Source organism: Martes martes (assembly GCF_963455335.1).
Source record: "Martes martes genome assembly, chromosome: 14".
In the NCBI taxonomy this organism is placed as follows: domain Eukaryota; kingdom Metazoa; phylum Chordata; class Mammalia; order Carnivora; family Mustelidae; genus Martes; species Martes martes.
In genome coordinates this window covers 73471381-73494362 of record NC_137902.1, presented here as the reverse complement: position 1 = coordinate 73494362, position 22982 = coordinate 73471381, and the positions used below count along the sequence as shown (strand labels likewise).

The following is a 22982-nucleotide window of genomic DNA, read 5'->3' as shown; positions in this document are numbered from 1 at the left end:
CCCACCAGAACACACGAGGTTCAACAGTGAGGACTGGAGACTTACATTATCAAGAATCACAAGCAACTTACAAAAATGGGCCACCCTCTTGATTGTGATATGAGAATGGGGCACATTTCCAAGGCTAAATAGTCACCACAGCCAAGAACAGCTGACTAAAAGAATGCTCTCCAGGTTTTTCCAGAAAGCTGTCTGCTCATTAGGTAATGGCAAAACAGGACAAGCCTGGCAAGCTTTTAAACATTCCAGTTGCAATATTTCATTTTAAATATTCCACGAGGAATGCAGCCATCACAGAAGTCTGCCTTAGCTAGGAAATGGCCTAACATTTCTGGAAAAAAGAAAAAAATCCAAAAAGGGCAAGCAGCATCCCACAGTGGAGAGAACCAGCCTGTTACTGGCTAGCTGCTGGCCCTCGGGCATGTTGCAATGCTCCACATCTGTCCAAGCAAGTAATCAGGCTAGACCGCGGTTCTCTAGCAGAGGAGAACTGAGGAAACTCCCAGCCAGCTTTTAAAGAAACCAACACACACTGATTTAATCCAATTCTCTGGGAGTGCAGTGCAGGCCTCAGTATTTTGTAAAGCTTAGCAGGATTGAAAAATTTTGCGCAAGACAGTCCCTAAGCTCCCACTCAGGTTCCAATCAATTCAGGGAAGCATGCAGAACCCACATAATGAATGGAACACAAGACAGCACCGAACACGGGCAAGTGTACAGAGAATTCTAACCAGGGACTTACAACACCCGGGTATTAGCAAAGAATACTACTCTCAATGAAGCTTGGCTCCCCGGTCCATGAACAATAAATATTCTTGATTAATGAAAACAACAACAGAACCACTAGAGGCACAGAACCACATGAAAAGTATTAGGTCATTAACCCCTGGTAGTGTTTGTTCTTTTTATCCAATTCCAAACCTACAAATGTTTCCACACCAAGCTCTGAAAATGTGGAGACACAAATCTCTTTACTGTGAACTACCAATCAGAGTGTGAAAGTGGTATGTTTTTCATTTCATACATTTTATTTTTTTAAGATTTCATTTATTTATTTGACAGAACAAGAGAGCACAGGCAGGCAGAGCAGCAGAGGGAGAGGGAGAAGGCGGCTCCCTAGCAGGGAGCCCGATGCCAGGCTTGATCCCAGGACCCTGGGATCATGACCCGAGCTGGAGGCAGTCGCCTAACCAACTGAGCCACCCCGGTGCCCCAGGTTTTTCGTTTCTCACCAGAAAATACAAGGAGTTGATATGGCAAAAGCCAAGAGGATTTCTGTATGAGCACATGTATACTCCTCGTTTTACGGAAGAAAGAAGTGATGATGAATGGTGACAGCCAGAATCAATGCTCCAAGAGGGCACCATAAGTCAAGTCCTTTAAGTGATTTATTTGAATGAGGCCTTAAAAAATGAAATGCTCATTCACTTGAGTGTCGGACTTTGATTTCAGCTCAGGTCATGATCTAAGGGTCGTGGGATCGAGCCCCAAGGTGGGCTCCTGTGCTCAGCATGGAGTCAGCTTGGGATTTTCTCTCTCCCTCTGCCCCACCCTACCACCGACCCCCCGACCCTGATGTCTCTTAAAGAAAAAAAAAAAAAAAAAAAATCCCCACCCTTGTTCACAACTGTCCTGAGTTCTCTGGATTCTAGATGAAGAGCCTCTGATCTGATCATCCCTCCTGAAGCGGTTTGTTTCTAAGCCTGCAGGCAAGGTGGAGAGCACACAGACCCAGGAGCTCCGGCGAGCCTGTCGGGGACCAATGTTGAAGGCCCTGCAGACACAGAGCCCTGGACGGTCACACAATAATGGGGAGAAGGTGGAGGGCTCTCTGAAGTGGGTCCGTAAGGAGAGCTCTGTGATCTTCTGGAACCAAAATTTAAATGTGTCTTTTTAGTATTTTCTGCATGGTTCCTTAAGAAATGTACAGTGACTTGTAAGATACACAAAGCATAGCGAAAGCTCGTGAATCAGAAATGGAGGAGAAAGAGAAAAGAGAAAACGGCACAGAGACATAAAGGGACAGGGCACCAAGCATGAAGCTAGAGCAAAACCATGCACCGTGGGCCGCACCTTCACACCTGAGTTCACTGGCAGGTATTTTGAGGGGGGAAACCCAGACAGTCACACGGTTTCCGGTTTCCAAAGGATGACACCAAAAACAAAAACAAAACGAAACAAAGAAACAAGCAAACACCTCCAAAAAATACAACTCTTCTTGTACTAAGTGCAGATGGAAGTTTCTCCCCTGGGTCTCTCTAAGGAGAATGTAAATGAACAATAACTCCATAATATCATTACAGGAGACAGGACAATGAGTTTCTTGAACTCTTGTAAACGTAATTTTTTTAAAAAAAACAAAGGAACGGCAATACACCAAACACAACTCAGTGTGGTGGTGGTGGGGGTGGGGGAGCTGGCGAAGTAAGGCCTGGCCCCCAGCCCTCTGAATTCAGATGTAAGGACAGGCTCCCAGGCCGCTGGCCACAGTGGGTCAGAACAGGGCACTGGCCCTCACGGTCAATAGCAGGAGGTGGCAAACATTTCTGAAAGGGGCAGAGAGTAGGGATCCCTGGGTGGCTCAGGTCATGATCTCAGGGTCCTGGGATCGAGCCCCACATCAGGCTCCCTGCCCGGCGGGGACTCTGCTTCTCCCTCTGCCCCTCCCCCTGCGTATGCTTGCTCTTTCTCTCTCTGAAATAAATAAAATCTTTTTTTAAAAAGGGTGGGTCAGAGGGAGTTTTACAGGCCATGGGGTCTCCTGAAAACAGTCATGTCTCTGGGGAAAGTAGCCACAACATGTAGGTGAATGACCAGTGCCCAGTTCAAACAAAGCTTTATGTAGAGACACAGGAGTTTGAATTTCACGTACTTTTGCATGTCATGAAATAGAATTCCTCCTTTGACTTTTATACTCAACCATTTAAAAAAATGTAACAGGGGCACCTGGGTGGCTCAGTGGGTTAAAGCCTCTGCCTTCGGCTCAGGTCATGGTCTCAGGATCCTGGGATCGAGCCCCACATTGGGCTCTCTGCTTGGTGGGGGGCCTGCTTCCTCCTCTCTCTCAGCCTGCCTCTCTGCCTGCTTGAGATCTCCCTCCATGTGTCAAATAAGTAAATAAAATCTTAAAAAAAAAAAAAAAAAGTAACAACCGGTCTTAGCTTACAGGCCATACCAAAACAGGCAGGGGGCTGGATTTGGGCCTCTGGGGCCTAAGCTCCTGACTCCTCACCCACAGGGCCCGGAGACCCCTCCCCAACTCCAGAGAGCTCCTTGACTCACGCCCATTTCTTTCCTCAAGCTTCTGTCTATATCAACTTTTTTAGATAGTGACCATTTCCACATTATACAGGCCAACTATCCTCAAAGCCACCCGGGATGATACACGAAGAGACATGGCTTCAGCAGTCTGATGTTCCATGGAAATAAGAACATACTCCAGGATGAAATAGCAGCAAAGAAATGGTTTAGTTCCCATCTCCTTGTTAGAACACACACACACAGCAGAAACATTTGAATGTACAACTCTACTTCAAGGATCACGTGTTAGAGACACGTGTGTCTTTTAGAGACACATAAAAACACATGTAATTAGCTGAACCACTTAACTGCAGGTGTTGTGACACAGGACTCACTCTCTCAACGGGAATGAGGCCAGATAGTGCCTCACGACACACAAGTAGTCGGGCCAATCCCAGGAAGAAACCCTTCATTCAAGTATCACTCATGTCCCCGAGCTTCCGTCTGGGGGGACAAAATGAGATACTAGGGATCTTGGGAAACTGGGCTTGTTGCTACTCTCCCACTGGCTCATGAGAAGGCCCCATCTCTTTAGTGTCCTTGTCTAGGATTTGTAGTACTTGTAACCACCCACTCGGGAGAGCTGCTGGGATTACCAAGAATTTACAAGGAAGCTAGGACAAGCATGATGAAAGGAAGGGATTGTGCCTTACCCCAAGGAGCCCTGCTAGAGTTCAGAGAGGTGACAATCCCCCTCGTAGAAACACAGCACACAGCAAACTCTGTCCCCCCCAAACGGGGAACTGTATTCAGAACATGCCCCAAACCACAGAGCTGTAAGGTGTGACGCAGGTCTGGGATGCCCTTCTGCAAACACTGACCCTACAATCGGCCCACCATAGGCTGTGTTTTATTACCTCTATGTATTTTTTGACACTTTCACAATCAGTTCTGGTAATGAGCTGTGCATAGGACACGGGCTCCTTGAATCCTGAAAGATTACAATTCCGCACGGAGCTGTGGAAATGCCGGCGGAGCCCCTCGCACAGCCAGAGAACAGGCGCCGAGCTTGCGGGGCTCTGGGAACGGCGAGGTCATGAATGCTGGTCTGTGCAGCGCTCACATAATGAACAAGGCGAGATCTAGAGTTACATGTAAGTCACTGCCACGATTTCTAAGGACACTTCTTCTTGAGTGTGTGCATTCAACCGCTAGAACACTGAAGCTTTGTGTTGTTAAAGCAAGATGCTGGGTTTCATTCCAAACACCACTGCTCCTAAAACTGGCCACAGAGCCTCATCCAAACGAAAATTTATTGCCTTTTAACGGCATTTGCTAAAATCCACATCTTCTGCAGATGATACCACATTCCAGAAAGCCACGGAGGAAAATCCCCGTCAGGGCAACCACTGGCGTCTTTTCAGTTTCTTCCCTGCCTTCATCTGCATCCACAAAGACAAAATTCTAAGCCGGCTTTAAATAATCAGAATAATCTTCTTCATGCTGATGGTCTTACCATCCATGATCTCCATTACATTAAAGAACAAAAGAAAAAGAATGATGGAAAACATAGCATTCATGCTTCCCGGAGGTCACTCCCGGGGGCTGCGCAGTCTCCAAAGGCAAGGTGTTTGACCTCCTAAGACCACGGGTGTGGATGAGAACACCCGGCATTTACTTCATTGGTTTCTGTGAGATAAGATACCGTGGAAAGTCCCCGAATAAGTGCTTGCTCCCTCCGTTTAGGGAACCCAGCTGGATCAAGGAAGATACCTTTCTGAACCTGAGGGAGATTTACATTGAGATCAAGAATTCGTCTCACAGTGTGCTGTTGAAAAGACTTATTAAAAGAAAGACTCAGGCTGTCTGCCATCAGCTCTGGTCATGATCTCAGGGTCCTGGATCCCTATTCAGCTAGGAAGACTGCTTCTCCCTCTCCTGCTGCCATTCTCCCTGCTTGTGTCTCACTCTCAAATAAATAATAAAATCTTTTGAAAAAAAAAAAAAATAGGTAGACTCAACACTGGGGGGAAAAAAAGTGGAAGAAACCAGATATTCATGATGGCCCAGATTTTCCCGCTCATTAAAGCAGCTAACTGTGCTGCTACAGCTCACCCTCTGGACAGAAGCGTGTATCCAGTGTGTCTGGCACAGTGAAGACACGGCTTCTTGTGATCGAATTTCTATGCCGTCACCACACTACTCTCTTCGTTGAAATAACGTAACCCTGTGTCTCCAGTAAAGGAGTTCACGCTCACCCCCAGAATCACACCCACTAGTGCTGCTCTCTCTTCTTCACGCTAATGCGACCATTCCCCCCAAACGGAAGGTGCCTTCTAACTCTGAGTCTCTACATGCGCCTTGTTGGTTCCTACTGAAACCAAAGCCATCTCCATCTGGCCGCCAACATCCATCAGCCTTGACCTCCATTTGGGTCAAATTTTTATTGTATGAAAAATGCACTGTTGGCCTGGTCACCTTTTATTGTGTCTACGAATCACACTTACTACTTGGCTCGAGTATTAGCAGCTTTAGTGGAAACAAATCATTCTGTGTTTGCTGAATAGGAACGTGGTGAGGCTGACAAATAAAACTGTTACCCATGCTTGTTGGGCCTGAAAACAGAGAAAATTCATTTTCCAATTACTCACCTTCTGTCACCAGAAGGGGGGGAAAGTGTGTAAAGATAAACGTGTCCTTTACCCTTTAAAAAAAAAAAATGCTGGGAAGTATCTCTAAATAGAATTCATTATTGGGGCACCCGGGTGGCCTAAGTCAGTTAGGCATCTCACTGTTGATCCCAGCTCAGGTCATGATCTCAGGACGGGGAGACCGAGCCCTGCCTTGAACTCTGTGCTGGGCGTAGAGTCTGCTTGAGACTTTGTCTCTCCCTCTGCCCCACGCCCCACCCTGCTTATGCGCTCTCGCTCTCTCAAAGAAGAGAAAAAAAGAAAAAGAAAGAAAAGCTTTCATTACTATTATCTTGAGATATTAGCACTAGGCAGCTGCCAAAATATTTTGCAAATGAAGCAGTAATACTAGTTACCTAAGTCTCCTTCCTCTATGAAATAAACAACTTATTAACCACAGAGGAGCTGAGAAGGTTTTAGCTTCTCCTGTGAGTAAATCTCTAAAGACTTCCTTCAGGTAAATGAGCTCCCTTCTGACTCTGTGTTCCTAAGCTTGCTTCCTGAGATGCTGAGAGCCCTGGGTGAGCTAAAATAAAGCACAGGAACCCCCTGGAATGGGGCCTGTCACATTCGTGCTCAGCGCTGGAGAGGAACAAGTCGCAACACCGTAGGAATTTTCTAAGAAAACATGCTCTAGAAATCAAAACTCCTGATAAATATGCAAATCCCTCAGGTGGAATCCTAATGTCAACGTGTTAGGAGCTCTCTTCTTCTATGACTCACGTAAACACAATGGATGAGTATAAAATTTTTTCTTTTATTTTTTAGTAAGTACTCAATGCATTGCTGTATTACTGATCCCATGGTCCAAGAGCTGTAATCACTCATATAATTTTGGAACGGCCCCTCTCTACTGGGACTCAGTGGACTAGGTAGATTCACATGGCAGGACCACACAATCATTATAGTAGACTTTATGGTACTTCATGAATTTAGGATAAACAGAGATGGATGGATTCTGAGGTTAAGCTGGAAATTCTAAGAACTACAGGATCGGAGGTCTGAGTGTGTAACTGACAAGGTCTGACTTCTACCAAATACAGTTTTATCTGTATCACACACCATATAATCACTGGCATCTCTTGCTTTTTTTTTTTTTTTTTTTGATAAAATAATTAAACTGAGAAGGCTTAAGGAAGAGTGAGTGAGGTTAAGGGAATAGGTTGAATTTTCGAAAGGGATATGGGCTGCCCACTCAAAAAATATTTCAAAATAGTAAACTTAACATTTGGGGAACACTGGTTTTTGGTCTGTATCTCCAGAAGGTCAAAACAAAATGCTAGAGCTAAATTAGGGTGTAATCATGACTCACTGATAATCAACTCGGGAGTGGTGTTTTGTTTTGTTTTTTAATCTATGGAAAATATTTCCAAGTCAATAAAAGCAGCAGCAAAGCTGTAGAAAGAAATGGGTAGGGCCTCCTTCAAAAGGAATGTGCTACAGACAGAAGTGGTGGGGGTGCAGTCAGGGGCCAGAGTTCCAACTCCATGGTAGGATCACCAACCAGCTGGCGGGGAAGACGGCCCCCGGCAAGCTTGGAAAAGCTGTGTATCAATCACAATTACACAGGGCTTATTAAGATGAGCTCTTAATTTTTCTTCCAGAAGTAAAATGTTAGGGTCCTGTATTTAAAAATACATTTTTAAAGTAGGAACAGCCTCGTTAAGCATCTGACTCTTGATCTCGGCTCAGGCTGATCTCAGGGTCATGAGTCCAAGCCTTGCCATTGGGCTCAAAAAAATAGAAATAAAGAGGAACAACCTGAATTAAAAGTAAATCATTTAAAATTCTGGAACACCTGGGTGGCTCAGTGGTTAAGCGTTTGGCTTTGGCTCAGGTTGTGATCTCGGGGTCCTGGGATCAAGCCCCTCATCAGGCTCCTTGCTCGGCGGGGAGCCTGCTTCTCCCTCTGCCTGCTGCTCCCCCTGCTTGTGCTCTCTCTTTCGCTCTCTCTCTCCCAGACAAATAAACACAGTCTTTAAAATTTTAGCTTAGTAGAGAAAAGGATTTTTTAAATTGTATGAGAAGTCAGTGGGAGAATTGTGTGGCTTTGGACCCAGGGTACTGTAGTACTTACTGACTGGGCAGAAGGTGGAAAGAGTATAAAGGTTGTGGGTCGGGTGTTACAATTAGAAAAAGTAAATGCTATGTTTAGAAAAGACTTAATGACAGAGTTTGAATGGACTAAAAAACTATAATTAGAAAATACAAGGCTTTAGTAGCTACAGCTAATGACAGCAAGCCCAGATCCTAGGCGGGTTATTCAGTAAACCCTTGTTGAGTGAATGGAGTCTGAGGTACGTGAGGACATGACAGGAACAAGAAGGGGAAAGATTTTAGAGACCTTAAGGAAAACAAAGTAGTGGACAACGGAACCAGGAGCGGGGCACTGAAAAGTGAATTCAGGTTTTTAACAGTAGGAAATACATAATAAAATAAAAATTGTCGCCAATATCTCGGGTTGCTCATCTTGCTCGAAATTGGGAAGGCATGAATTATCCGTAAATAAACGATGACTGGGGAGGGAGTCAATGAAAGAGGTTATGGGGATAACATCTCAGACTTTAATGTAGGTGATGTAGGTCTCTAACCGAAGTCTACAAATGATTTTCAAAGCACAGACCCCGCATACATTAAAAAAGAAGTAATTGCAGTAGCACTAGACTAGCTATAGACGCTGGGTGGATAAATGTCAGTATTTTCATAACAAAACACAGAAAGCACTTGTTAAGTAAGTAGATATTTACAGCAAATCTTAAGCTGGCATAGAAATGATCACCTCTAACGATGTAGCCGGTGACATAGTACATTCATGCTTTTAGAAAAGCTTTGTAACAGGTCACAGGCCATCCAGTTTTATTGCCAAAAGTTAATATTTGCCGCTAGACAGATTGAGTTTGCTGTGTTTACGTGGCAGTCATGTTTCCTCGATACCAGTTACAGCAAAATCAACTCCCAGAGAAAATCTGAAATGCAGAAGGAGCTGCTGAGAAGGTTTTACAGGAAGTCACCCCAGCCAATGGATGGAAGTCACCATGTGTTATCAGAGGAGAGTTCAAGTTCAAGTTTGGGACAGTGGCTCCCTTACAGAGAGAAAAAAAAGTGCCATCTTGTGCACCAACTTATGCTAAGTTGAAAAAACTATCTGGTGACTGAAAAGGCAGAAAAGAGGAACAAAAAGACCAAATCCGTACATATCCAATGTTATTGTTAACTGACCTTGCTGGAAAATTTTATTTCATATTTATTGAAAGCAAAGGGCGCTGACACACCAGTGTGAGTCTGGGAAAGAGTGTGGTGTCCTGTGCCTGGCGCTGGGCTCGGGGAGAGGGCGGCCAAGTAGCTTGGGGGACTCTGAAAGTGGGGGACACTGAATGTGCCTGTGATCCCGGACGGACCCCAGAGGACAGGAGGCATGGGCAGACTCCAGCAGCCCCCAGAGCCCCTCAAAGTGCTGGCCTGCTCACACCAGGGCAGGAGCCTGGTTCCCACACTCCCGGGAATGGCGGGGAACGTCAGGATCTTAGCCCCAGAACTGTGCTGGGGCTGCTGTGACCTCAAGGTAGCCAAGGAGGAGGACATGGAAAAACAAGAAGGGGCCTTTCAGACCAGAATGCACTTGAACTGGACCAACACTAAGGAGGAGACAGAATGGTGCACATCTCAAAGGATGCCCACCCAGATAAGGTAAGAGCCCCCTCCCTAGCCCTGACATTAGTATTTTGTAAGGAAAAGGGATTAAATTAAGTATTTCTGACTAGCAATCTGATTTCGGTTTTTAAAGCACTTCTTTTTAAAGTGCTCCCTTTATAAGAATGATACAAGTAGGGAAGATAAAGGTCACATAGGAAACATTAGTGACACACAGGAATCAAGAAGAGGCAGAGATGTTTGTCTCCAGCACTGATGGTCTAGGTTGCACACATTTCCTTCCATGCAAACAAATAAGAAATGCAAGTTATAACATAATCTAATTAGAAACATCAGAAGCTGACAAGAGAAAAAGAAACTACCAGGTTAAAATCCGCAAGGAAGTAGGGACGGAAGAGGTAAGCAATCAGGGAGGCACTTCTCTCCTGGCAGGAGCAGGTGTGAACGATTTCGACAGCCTCACCGGGAGCTGAAGCAGAAATTGAAGCCCGGAACGCACCCAAGTGGGAAGAATAAAAAAGCCTTGTCAAGTTAAGCTGAGGCTCGTGAGAGTCCTCCCCTACACGGACGAAGAAACCCACCTCCCACACGGACAGGCTACAAGGACAGTTTGCCTTGGCATTGAAAGTATTCCTGGGGGGAGGCGGGGTGGGTGTGAGAACTTGTTTGCAGAAGCTGGCCCTTGTGTGCAAAACTGCAACTCAAATTCACCTCACCTGGGTGGTCTGAAACACTTAAAGTGGTAAATTTAGGTCAAAGTGGTCCCAGACCCGTGGTGCTGCCAGAGACCCGGCAGAAACAAAACAAATTCTACCCCGAAAAAAGGCCATTCATCCTAAGCCTCAAAGAACCCCTGCAAGTCCTTTTTCAGTGGTAATGACAAATACCCAGGCAAAAATAAGCAAGCACAGAGGAGCAGACAGAGGAGAGAGAAGGGGAACTCTCAGAAAAATTGAGATCCTACAAGCACATTCACCCTTTAATGAGTTCTGTGGCCATTTGTGCAACAACTTACTGAGCACCTAGTGTGTACCAGGTGCTGTGTCAGGTGGCTGGGGACGCATGTCATCACAGCTGTCCTGTGAACAATTCACCCAGGGGATGAAAGCTTCTCTGAAATGACATTATATTCATGTTTATGTTTGGCCTCTGTGTTTTCCTAAGACTTCCAAACACAAAGACTAAGGAGTGCCCGGGACTATTTATTCATGGACTTTGAAATAAACAGTCACCTCCTAGAGGACTGACATTGACATTGTTGATTCCTCTTCGGGTCCCCAAACCCACGTTCAAGTTAGGCCTGATGATCCTCTAAGCAAACCGCACACTCTGGTGCCTGGACAGAACTGTAATGAAAGACACGGATACCGATCTCCGACGGAGCTGCATTTATCTTTAATGGCAAAAGTCCACACAGAGGAGTCTGGGGTAACAGCATGAATTGGACAAACACTAATTTTAAGGCAGATGCGGAAACAGTTGAAGGCACAGGAAGGGTGGAGAGAGGTTAGTCCTATAGTGACACCTACATAGAAGGCCTTTCTTTCTTGGCCAACGTTGTTGGCAACATCTTGCTGAACTTTGGGTTACTCTGGCCCTGCTCTTCTCTCCAGCTTTTCCCGACGACGGCTCAGATCATGACTTCTATTCTTCTGCAGCTGTTCGCTCTTATTAAATATTCTGGTGGTTCTTACTTACCTAGCTTTCCGAACACTAGGACCTGTGCTTTCTGCTTCTTGTTTGACGAACCAGGACATCGTAGTGGAGTGACTACAGCTACCACATACAGGGGACTTACTCGGGGCCTGGATCTATGCGAGATACTTTTTAGTTCTTTACTCCTCACAACCTCGTAAGGGCTAAGGCATCGTTACCTCCATTTTACAGATGGGTACTACGCACTAGAGATTACATCCTGAAACAGATACAGCAGGCGCATGATCGAGGAAGGTGGACAGACCTGGATTCAAATCCTGACCTGCTCCTGGCATGCTCCTCCCCTAGAGACGAGGCTCAGTTTGGCAGGGCACAGGCCACCGTGTGGATGAAATGAAAGACAGTGTGGCCTCTAAGTAGTGCTGGTTTCTCCTTCCAGTGGATACTCATCGAAAATTCATGTCTTGCCCTAGGGAGCATCGTCAAAGTTTTTGAAGTAACTCCTATGGGAAAACTAATGTGGTATTGTACAGACTCCATAAAATAATAAAAGGTAAATAATCGCTTATATTTATGGATCGTTTTAAGGTACCAATACCCCTTCACTCCTTCCCAACCACTGGCTTGCTTGATGCTTTGGAAAGTATTTTACTATCTCAGTTGTCTTTTTTAGATTGGTCATCTGTCTCTGGGACATAATAACATTGTCTGAACACAACAACACTGCCTTGAAAAAAATGCTAATCCAGGAAATGATGCAAGAAGAAAGAATCAGGCCTTTGCCTTTCTTCCCAGTCCTGTGGAGGCAGACCACCTCCTTCCTTCTCCTGGGTCTGAGTGCATGTGGGCGGGACGGTTGGTGGCCAGAGCTGGAGGTAAGTAAGGCAAGGGAGGGAGAGACGGAGGGGACACAGTGTTGTCTGTGCTTTTCATGGTAAGGATGCCTAGCCCAGAAGGAATGTGCTACTTTCCCTTATAAAAATTTTTTTCATTTTCTTCTCAAGCTCTTAAGAAAGTCATCCTAGGGGTGCCTGGGTGGCTCAGTGGGTTAAAGCCTCTGCCTTCGGCTCAGGTCATGATCTCAGGGTCCTGGGCTCTCTGCTCAGAGGGGAGCCTGCTTCCTCCTCTCTCTCTGCCTGGCTCTCTGCCTACTTGTGATCTCTGTCTGTCAAATAAATAAAATCTTTAAAAAAAAAAAAAAAAGAAAGAAAAGAAAGTCATCCTATAGTCGCTCATTCAGAGTGTGCCCTCCCCCCAAAAAAAATCCTGGGAAAGATGTATTGTATTCATCCCACACAATTAGGAGTGCAACAAATATTTGCAATTACCGCAATGACCGTGGTGTACATCGACCACCCTCTGTGGACATCGCAGAAAATAAGGCAGGGATCCCTGTGAGTCTCTGAAAAAGGCAGCCCCAACTCACTTTTAGGATAGCTTTCTAGATCAGCATGACCTACTTCTCAACTAATGATTATTTCCAAGGCCAAGTGTGTGGACATACTTTGTCTGGGACCGCAAGGTTTCAGATACATGCAGAGTTAACATTTAAAAGCTTGAGAGAGGGGTGCCTGGGTGCCTCAGTGAGTTAAAGCCTTGGCCTTCAGTTCAGGTCATGATCCCGGGGTCCTGCCCCGCATCCCGCTCTCTGCTCAGCGGGGAGCCTGCTTCCTTCTCTCTGTCTGCCTCTCTGCCTACTTGTGATCTCTGTCAAATAAATAAATAAATAAATAAATAAATAAAATCTTTAAAAAAAAATTAAAGCTTGAGAGATTTCGGATGCATTTAAAGCTGGCTTCCTTTACCCAGTCGCCTCTATCGGGCCCTTCTGGAACTCATGTTAGTATGTGGATTATAATCCTGTTGGCTAAATAAAAGTTCAGAAGTGCTGCTAGCTTTTTCAGGTGTTAATTTAATCCTACACAGAACACACACACACCCAAACAAAAAATAGAAGGCTTAAAATGAGCAGATAGCAAAAGCAAACTGTCTGGGCCCTCAAATTTCTCACTCTCTGACTGCACAGGGCCCGGCATCAGTTTGTAGGCCCTGCTCTCGGATGCTCCTCACCGCAGGAGGGTCTGCTGACTGGGGTGTGAAGGAAAAGACCACCTACCCCTTCGTTACTAACGCCTGACAAAGCTCCCTACCAGAACTGGGAAGGAATCTTGAAGCAGCAGGAAGTACTAAAACCCCACTGATAGGCAAAGCCGCCCAGTGCCACCACAGCTTGTCAAGTAGAAGATACCATTTAGAATTCTACAGAAATTAATCCTATTAGATGCGAATAAAACGCGGATGATTTTCACTTAACAATATTTTTAAAGACAGAACAATACTCAGAGTCTCCACACTTGAAAATCGCTCCTATAAAAGGCAGCTGGACCCCGATCACTCTCCCTTCTGAAGTTGATGTCGCCTTCATCCTGGACCTTCTTGCCTGTCTTGTGGGGTCGCCTGAAACCATGCGGCGCCCGCTGCCTTTTCCTTGCTGACGCCCCTGCCCAGCCCCCTTCAGGACCCTCCTCCCAGCCGGCCAGGAATACACCTCAAAGATAGTTCCGTGATCAGCACCTACGATGTGCCAAGTTCAACTCTAATTCTATGAGGGGGTCAACCCTCTCGGTAACCAGCATAAACCACCTGAGGCTTGCGGTGTGATAAAGATGAACATCCGCAGTCCGCCTGCGCACTGAGACCTAAGCGAGGCTTGCAGCCCACCTCTGGTGTGGACCGAACGCTGTCTGCAGGGTTCCTCCCACCCGGAGTCAGTGATCACTGCTACCATTTTTAGGAAGCGAAATTAATAGGAGCCCCTATTGGGGGCACCTGGGTGGCTCAGTCGGTTGAGCAACCGACCCTTGATCTCAGCTCAGGTGCTGATCTCAGGGTCGTGGCTTGAGCCCCTCATGGGCTCCACGTTGGGCGTGGAGCCTACTTTAAAAAAAAATAGGAACCCTATTGCCGAGAAAGGAACTTTTCTTTGACAATCCCTCTATTTCCCAAAAAGGGATGGCCCAGATCACTTCTGGATTAAGCTGAGCCTCCTCAAAACAGTCCACTCATCGAAACCCACCAAGCCGAGGAGGCCCGGGGCGGACCCCGAGGTGCCGCCCGCTGCCAGCACGGCGCTGAGTCAAGCCGGAGGGCTAAGGGCCGCCAGGGGAGGCGGCTGCCGGTTCCCCCACGAGATCTGTCATTAACGTCCCCTCCGAGGAGGTGGCAGGCACAAAACCCCAGGGAGTGCCGCCGACGTGCGCCCAGACCCGGCGGAACCGGCCGGGGCTCTGGGCCACCCACGAGCGGCGCGGAGGTCACACGGAAGAAAAGGCGGGTCCGGGGAAGCTCTTGGGGAAGAGAGGAAATTTCCCGTCCCTGCACTCTGGCTCGGTCAGGACCGCCGCGCGCGCCGGAGCCCCCTCCCGGGCGTGGCGACCCCGGGCCGCGCAGGTTCCCCGGGGCGCGGGCAGAGAGGGACTGCCCGCGAGGGCTGCCCCGCGTCCCTCCTCCCCGCTCTCCCTCCTCCTCCTCCTTCTCCCTTCCCAGCGCCGGAGCCTCCACGCCCGGCTACTCGCCCGCTCCCGGAGAAGGGGACCCGGTGCCCGGGAGCGGCGGCGGGGTGGGGGCAGGCGGCCCGCAGCCTACCGTCTTCTGCTTCTTGATCCCCGACATGCTGGCGGACTGGACGCTGCGCGGCGGACGGACGCTCGGAGCTCGACTCCCGGGAGCGGAGGTGCGGGAACTCTCAGCGCGGCGGCGGCTGCTGGGGCCCGACTCCCGGGAAGGAGGTATAAAAAGGCTCCCGCAGACACGTCGCACTTCCCTTGACCGGCCCCCTCCTCCCACTCCTCCCCCCGCCGCGCTCCTCTCCGCCCCGTCGGCTCCGCCAGCAGCGCCCAGCCCAGGGGACCCGGCCGCCGCCTGGGCGGGTCCCGGCCCGGCCCCCTACTCGCCCGAGCGGCCGCGCCCGGGCCAGGCCGGGGTCGAGTTCGCGCTCCCCTCGCCCGCGCCCAGCCGGTGCCAGCGCGCCCCCGCCTCCCGCCCCTCCCCACGCCTCTTCCAGGAAGGATTCCGGCCCCCGGGACGTGCCTGTGGGCAGGGTCTTCGGGGGGCAACCGCGGCGAGGGTTCCGGTTACTGACCCTGCGCCTGCACCCGGCTGTGCGCTCCTCCTGCGTCCCCGCGAAGCCATCGCGGCCTACTTTCTCCCCATCTTACTAAGAAGCAACTGAGGCTTTCAGACTTTCCCCAAGTTCTATTCTAAGTGAGGGGCCTCAAACCCAGGCTTTCTACACCAGCGTCATCACATGCGATGATAAAATAAGGGGCCCGAGGCTCACCTGCGCTCCCCAGCCGGCATGGCCCTAAGAGGTCTGAGTGCATTTGCTCCCTGGAGCTCAGGATAATGTCTGCCTGTCACAGGTGGGCCCGCTCAGGCCCAGCTGCAACTCACAAAGTCACGTAAGCAAGGGCAGCCCCAGAAAACGGCCATGGGCAGCCCAGCGACTTTTCTCAATCCACCTCCCGCCCCCAAGTATTTCTATAGTCCTTCTGTGGGTTCAGCAACTAAGACGGGCTCTTGGAGGAAAGAGCAAAAAGGAGGCCCAACTCACTGATGGCCTAAACCCTAGGAAAACAAGGTTTTATCCGAAGAAGGCATGAGGCCACTCTCTTAACCCAAAAGTCTGGGGGAAGCCGAGGTTTAAGGGGAGGGAAGCTGTAATTAGTGACAAGCACTTTGAGGGCAGTTGCTGGGTCTCACCCCTCTTTGTACCTTAACTCCTTGAGTAATGCACAAACAGATCAGTAAGACCACACTTTCTGAAAAGGAGCCATTAAGACGCCCAGGGGCCGCACAGCTCCTGCAGCTGTGGTCCTTCTGTGAAGGGGCTGGAGAAGTTATTTCTTCTGAGGAGGTCAAGGGTGGAACTTTGGTTTCAGCCCTAACTGGACTTCTGGACGATGGACAGCTTGCCAGACGCCTGAAGATCTGGCTCTTCATGCCTTCTCCATGGCAAAGTGGGAAAGAAAACGGTCAGCAGTCGAAAACCAGAATCAAAACAAAACAAAAAATCCCTTAAAAGGCAGCCTTACATGTTTGTACAGACTTGAAATGTCAGTATATGTATTTTCTTACCCATTTGGAGTAAGCAGCCACCACTCCCTTCAACTGTGAGCAACTAGAGGGCAAATACTGGATTTGAGTTTCTGTTCTGAACACAAACCCTTTGAATTCATGTGGTTTAAGCAGTAACATCCGTTCTTGTTTCATCGGAAAAATCCTCTTGTATCCATTCCAACCATATCTCGAACCCTGCCAGATGTAAGCAAAAAGGTGAATTAAGTGTGGATGGGGAAAGAGCAATTGGTGTGATTGCTGTGTTTTTTCACAGGACCTCTAAAATAGGAGTGTTTCAGAAACAGAAGGAAGTGGAGGGCGGGTATCTAAGGGTTACTTTCTGGAAAAGGAAGATGCGAGTGTCTAGACCTAGGGGAGGTCTTGAGATCCTTTGCTGTCCAATCGCCCCATCCCCATATTTCACAGAGGGGCCATGTCCAACTGGTACCCGGAGGAGAGATGGAATGGGACCCTTGACCTTCGTCACCAGCTGGAGGCAGAGGTGAGCCTCCAGCCTGGGTCAGAGGCTCCCTCCACGCCCTGTGACCTAAACCACTCCACCTTTGGGTTGGCTAGTTCAAGATGCCACGAAAACTGCACACAGGACTATTTATCTTGTTTTAGATTTAATTCTCAAGTAGTACTTTGGAACAGTCATGCTTTACTACTTCTTTGGAAGCAGTTCTGGTGACGTAGGCAGCCTTGCCTCCCCTCCCCTGGCTCCGGGCTGCATTGTCAAAGACCCTTCCACACCCCAGGCCTTCCGTTCTGCTGTAATTCAGCATGGCAACTCACTCAAAAGCAAGCTAATCATTCTTTTTTACTTCCACAGGTTTTCTTTTTCTTCTTTCAAAGGCAATGTCTTGAATTCTTTTTCATCTCACTACCATCTTGGTCCTAGAAAAGGACATTCCTTCCTATGAGCAACCAGTAGCTTAATTTTTGGAGTTTGTGATTCCAGCCCATCAGAGCCAAAAGAAGGAAGAGGGAGGAAGTGTTAAAGTCTGTCCATTCATAAGGACACAGTCTCCATAAATTTCTCAGTAATGCTCCCTCCAAGCCCTCGGTATGAAGTACTGTGAGTTACACTGTACCAATTTGTAATCCTTACACTAATTTGCATGAGGGGCTTTTTCTCTACTGCCTATTTACTTTTTTTCCTTCCAGAACTGGCTGGGTTTAATAATTAACTTAATGAGGTGGTGGTTACTACTTGGTCCTTTTACTGTTTAGAAAAGATGGCATCAGTGAGCTCCCACAAATAAACAAAGGAAACACATATACAAAGAACACCAGTGTTGGTGCGAGCTTTATGCCATAGGTTCTCCAACACATTTGAGGGGGGCTCATCACAGTTTAGGGGATCTAGCTTGGAAACAAGCTCCCCCCGATGGCCATTCCCAGAGAATGCAGCTACACTGCCCCCTAGTGGTCATGATGAAAAAAGACCTTATTGTTGAAACCCCCTGACCCCCTTAACCAAAAATAAATTCAGGAGTTCCCTTGAGTCAAGTCTAAGTCCCTTAGAGAAAGTCGTCTAAAGGATCCAAACACTCTTCCTAGGCATAGGTACTCCCAAGGGAAGCAAGATGTGATCCCTGTGTTCAAGAAACTCACAGTCAAGTGAGGGAGACAAACGGCGTCCCACCTCCGTCCCAGTCATTTCAGTACGATCCATGGCTGGGCAGGTAAAAATCTAATCTAACCATTAATCTTTGACGCACACCTGAAGGGTTCTACTGTGGTGTGGCTCTGCTGACAGGAGTTCCCAAAACCACTCTCATTAGGTATCTTCAACAATTTCCAGTTTGGGATTCTGTACGGCCCATTTAAAAATTCCATGCCCTTAAGCAATGTGAGAGGAGATCCTTTCAAGATTTCTGCGTGCCATTCCATCCCTGTTCTGTCACCCACATCTGAGTCAACAGGACAGCTTTATAGATGTTTATCCATCGTCCTCACAGAAAACACTACTCTTTTTTTCACTTGTGTGCTTTTCACTTAAGTCACATGAAAGGCAATGACTTATAACTTCACTCACAGTTACAACTGGCTGAAATAGGTTTGGGGTCACATGCTATGGAGCTTAGTAAACAATTAGATGGGGGGGTGGGAATGCTGGAGGCTGTGGGCATCTCAGTGCATCCTACGATCAGAGAACTTTCATTCGGCTGTGGGTATCTGTCATTCTCTTTTCTAGAAGAAATAGAGGGCATGGATTAAATAGGCCACCCAGTTAAAAGAAAGGATGTTGTGGGAGCACAGAGGAGGGACATCCAGCTCAACTTTGGAAGACAGAGGTCAGATTTTGGTGGGGGGACAAAATACATGAGCTGAGACTTGAAAGAAGGCTAGGGTTTTGCCCACTCTCCCCTCTCCTCCCCAAAATGGGTGTGTGTGTAAATGTGAAAGTGGAAAGGCACAGAGCTGCACGAAATCACGTGGTATGTTCAGAAAATTGTACATATCCGTATGGCTGAGTCCGGGACATAAAACAGAAGAAGGGGAGAAGGCTGTAGGAGGGGACGCGTGCCCCATCTGATTCCACAGCAATATGAATTTGCACGTTGTCTTCTTCATGCTCATCCGAGGGCATTAGCCAACGTGGCTGGCCTTCCAACTCTGCATTGGTCCATATGCGACACTTCTGTGTCCCAGGCTGAAAAGTCACTGTCCTGAGGGTCCCTGGTCTGGTAAGGGAGATGTACACAAATAATTCTAGGGAAACGTGATACGTGCTGGAATAACGGCATATTCGAAGTCATAGGGAGAGGGCCTCAAAGAAGGCAATGACTGCTGGGCTATGAACAGATTCTAGTGGGCGGTGATGATGGTTTAACTTGAGTTTCAAGGATAAGGCAGATAGAAGGGGGATCGGTTGCCAGGCTGACGTCCCTGCTATCCCAGCACTCCCTGGCCTGCTTCCCGAAGCACCCCAGCTTCTGTAAAGACCCAGGCAAGGCACAGCAAAGCTGCTGCAAGCCGGGATGCACAGCAGCCAGGACCCTCCCGCCAGGAGCCTACCCACGGAGGAAAAGGCCACACTCCCAGGCAAAAGGGACGCTCTACCACCGTTTCTTGGGTGGAACACGGTCCACAGTTTTGTTGACTCGTATTGATTTGAAGAGAAGAACATTTATGAGTACACACTCACATTATGCAAAATAGAAACATTTAGGGGAGTTAGGGAAATTCACTCCAAAATTCAATAAACCACAGTGAAAACAAGTTATGTTTGGTCATGGGCTGAGTTTCCAACCTTCAACCTTTGCTTTAAAAGATGCTCGGCAGGGTGGAAGGTAATGTAATCCCTGGCACTAAGAGGCTTTAAATTATTAGAACAGTTTCTAACTAAACTTATTTAACAATTATCTAGTTAACAAAGTATGTCCCTTAAATTATTAGAAAAATGTCCAACTAAACTGATTGAAAAATTTTGAAGATTTTACACTTATTTATTTGCGAGAGAGAGAACAAACATGAGAGGGGGTAGAGGGGGAAGCAGACCCCCTGCCCAGCAGGGAGCCCAACGTGGAGCCCAATCCTAGGACCCTGGGATCATGACCTGAGCTGAAGGTAGATGCTTAACAACAACTGAGCCACCCAGGCGTCCTTACACTGAGCGAAATTTTAAAGCACATTTTAAAGGAAAGAAGGGAGAAGGAAGGAAGAAAAAAGAAAGAACAAAAAAGCAAAAAGAAGTGGAAGTTGTGATATTTGAGCTAAAATTAAGAAAATGTCACAAAAGATGACATATTCAGAGAAATTAGTCCTACTTTTAGAAATGTCTTTAATTGTAAAAGAACAGAAGTGTCCCATTCAGAAATAACTTATATTGAGTTATATGGTAAGTGCTCTTTTCCAACATAATAGAGAAATGTGGTGGTATAATAAATTAATATTATAATTACTAGAGGATATCAGAGATACCATAAATGAGTGGTTAAATTGCAAATTATTGGAATATAATATGTTGAGCATAATTTACTAGTGTATCCTAAACCTTCTAAAGGATTTTATAAATTTCACATCATGTAAAGATAAGCAGTAAAAAAAAAAAAATCAATATAATTTATCTCTTTTATCTAAAAAAAATTTTTTTAGGTTTATCTAATTTTTTTTTTTTTTAAGTAATCTCTATGCCCAGCATGGGGCCCAAACTCATGACCCAGAAATCAAGAGTCACCCACTCTTCTGACTGAGGCAGCCCGGCGCCTCTCCAGCTCTTTTAAATAAAGGTATTAAAATCCTAACTTAGAGACCTCAGGTTTCCTGACAGTATCATAAGACAGTTTTATGGGTACAGACATTTTCTGAAAAAGGGATAGCTCTCTCTGTATATTGCTATTTTTCAAAGGTTTTTTAGATGTTGCTGTAAAGAATAAAATTAAAATTCATTTAAAATGTTACCAGATTCATTTCCTAATCTTTATATAATATTTTCAGTCATCAGATACTTAAGGTACAAACAACTACAATCATAGGAGAACTCAGTCTTCTAAAGAAAAATGGGCAATAGTCCCATTATAATAAAAATCATCAATATTGGCCAAAATCGATATATGTACTGCCCTCACAAACTTATGCTGGAACCTCAAAATCCTTCTATTTTCAGAACACTGTCTTTTCTTAATTATATGCCCCCCACCCCCAGACACACACACACTTGTTTTTCTTTGGTTCACTTTTAGTTTTGAAAGACAACTCTGTTCTAGAAAGGGTGGGGGTGTTCTTCTGAAGCCCTAACGGTTCTCCAACTTTATAACTAACTTTATAACATTATCACTACCTGAGGAACCCCACACTTGACTAAATCAAAGTCGGGAGTGGGGGTGGGTCTCAGGCATGGGTAGTTTTAAAGGTTTCTCTGTAAGACAATCAGTGGTTCGGAAAGGGGAGCGTGTGTCAAGACGGCCCCTGTTAAATCGCAGAGTGCTCCCCCACCCCACACATACACACAGTTTCTCATGCCAGACGTTATCAAGCTTAGGACACAGAAACTACCGTTCTAGTAAGTTCCCAGGTGATGTCGATGCTGCTGGCCCAGGGACCACACTTCTGCGGATGGCTGCCTTAGACAGAGGTCTCTCAACTTGCCTGCACATTTTAATTTGTTATAGGAAATTCAGAAAATAAGTAGAAAGAGAAGAAACAGGTGCACTGGGAACACAAACTTGAGTAACGCTGTTAAAAACCACCCCACTACCAAGAATAAAATGTGTGGACGGGAAGGAAATTGATTTTGCTGGGAGTTCCCAGCTCTATTAAAATCTCACTGGAAGCCTTAACAGGGATGCCTTTGGCTGCCTGGGCTCCCTCCCTCCTTGTCAGTCTACAGATCCCTGGACTGGGGCTTCCACCAGAACATGCCACACTGTGGGAAAGATTCTACTTTGCCCCGCGGTGGGAAGCCACTAATCTAGCCCCCTGGTTCTCCCACCCCATCATGACAAAATCCCCTGGGCTGCTTGTAGAAACACCCAGTACTGAATCCCACTCTCAGAAGTCCCCTGTGAGGTCACGTGTACCTCTAATTCTCATGGAGGGTTTTTTAATGAAGCCTCAGTCCTTTTTATCTCCCCAGATGCTTTGTTTATTCAGAGTCCTTTTTCCTTTCTTGAAGGGTTTTTGACTTTAAAACAAGAAAAAGAGGGACGCCTGGGTGGCTCAGTGAGTTAAGCCTCTGCCTTTGGCTCAGGTCATGATCCCAGGGTCCTAGGATCGAGCCCCACATTGGGATCTCTGCTTAGCAGGGAGCCTGCTTCCCTTCCTCTCTCTCTCTCTCTCTCTCTGACTACTTGTGATCTCTTTCTGTCAAATAAATAAATAAAATCTTAAAAAAAAAAACAACAACAAGGAAAAGAATCTAGTTGCATTTTCTGTGTTCCATCCTGAGTCCAAAATGGTCTTGACTGACTGGCAGAGGGCCAGAATGGGGAAATATTAAGTGTAAAAATCAGGTAAGACCTAAAGTATTGTCCCACTGTATCATTTTTTTCTGACATTATTCACTGAATAATTAAATGTCTTCTTCTATTGGTCTGGGGTGCTCCCCCCAGGATGCACGGTGTTAGCTGAGGTTTCCCCCACCAGGGAGGTCCGAGGAGAAGCAGCTCAATTACAAATTATAACTTGGAACTTTTTGCCCATTTGCTCTTCCAGACGAACTAATGACTTATTAAGCCCCCTTTCCTGCCCCCTAAATTTGTACAGGGCTTCTCTTACAAATTTAATTTGGGAAGAATTGATATAACCATCAGGTTTCCTCTCTAGCACGTGGTATCTTTGTTCTGGTCTCTTGAATCTCATGCCCATGGACATACATTCCCATGGAATCAGAAATAGAATTTCCCATTCTCCTCCCTTCTATCATTCTTGTTTTGAAGGAATGCTAAGGATTATTATATTCAATTACTTTTAAAAACTTGGTTATTTACTTAATAAAACTACATTCCTTTTCTACCCCCTGACACACAAAATGGAGACATGCTTTGAGAGTCAGGGACCTCAAGAACAGAATCCAAGGCCAGTTGAGGAGTCCTTCTGGGAGGGCGGCTCAGGTGCTTCCAAGAGTGGTCAGCCTGGACAGGGCTCATACCCACAAATGGCCCCTCGCCAGCTCTCTGA

The 22982-nt window shown here is 46.8% G+C and overlaps 1 protein-coding gene across 2 annotated transcripts in view; it reads right to left on the bottom strand.

Moving 5' to 3' along the window:
• PAPSS2 (3'-phosphoadenosine 5'-phosphosulfate synthase 2) overlaps nt 1–15107 on the bottom strand; it is a 69843-nt gene extending 54736 nt beyond the window's left edge. The window contains exon 1 of one of the 2 annotated variants that reach the window (XM_080823602.1): nt 14883–15107. In XM_080823602.1, coding sequence (XP_080679728.1) covers nt 14883–14909 — 27 coding nt within the window. In that variant the 5' untranslated portion in view covers nt 14910–15107. The remainder of the gene's footprint in view (nt 1–14882) is intronic. The other variant, XM_080823601.1, reaches the window with a different exon arrangement.
• Nucleotides 15108–22982: the final 7875 nt, after the last annotated feature.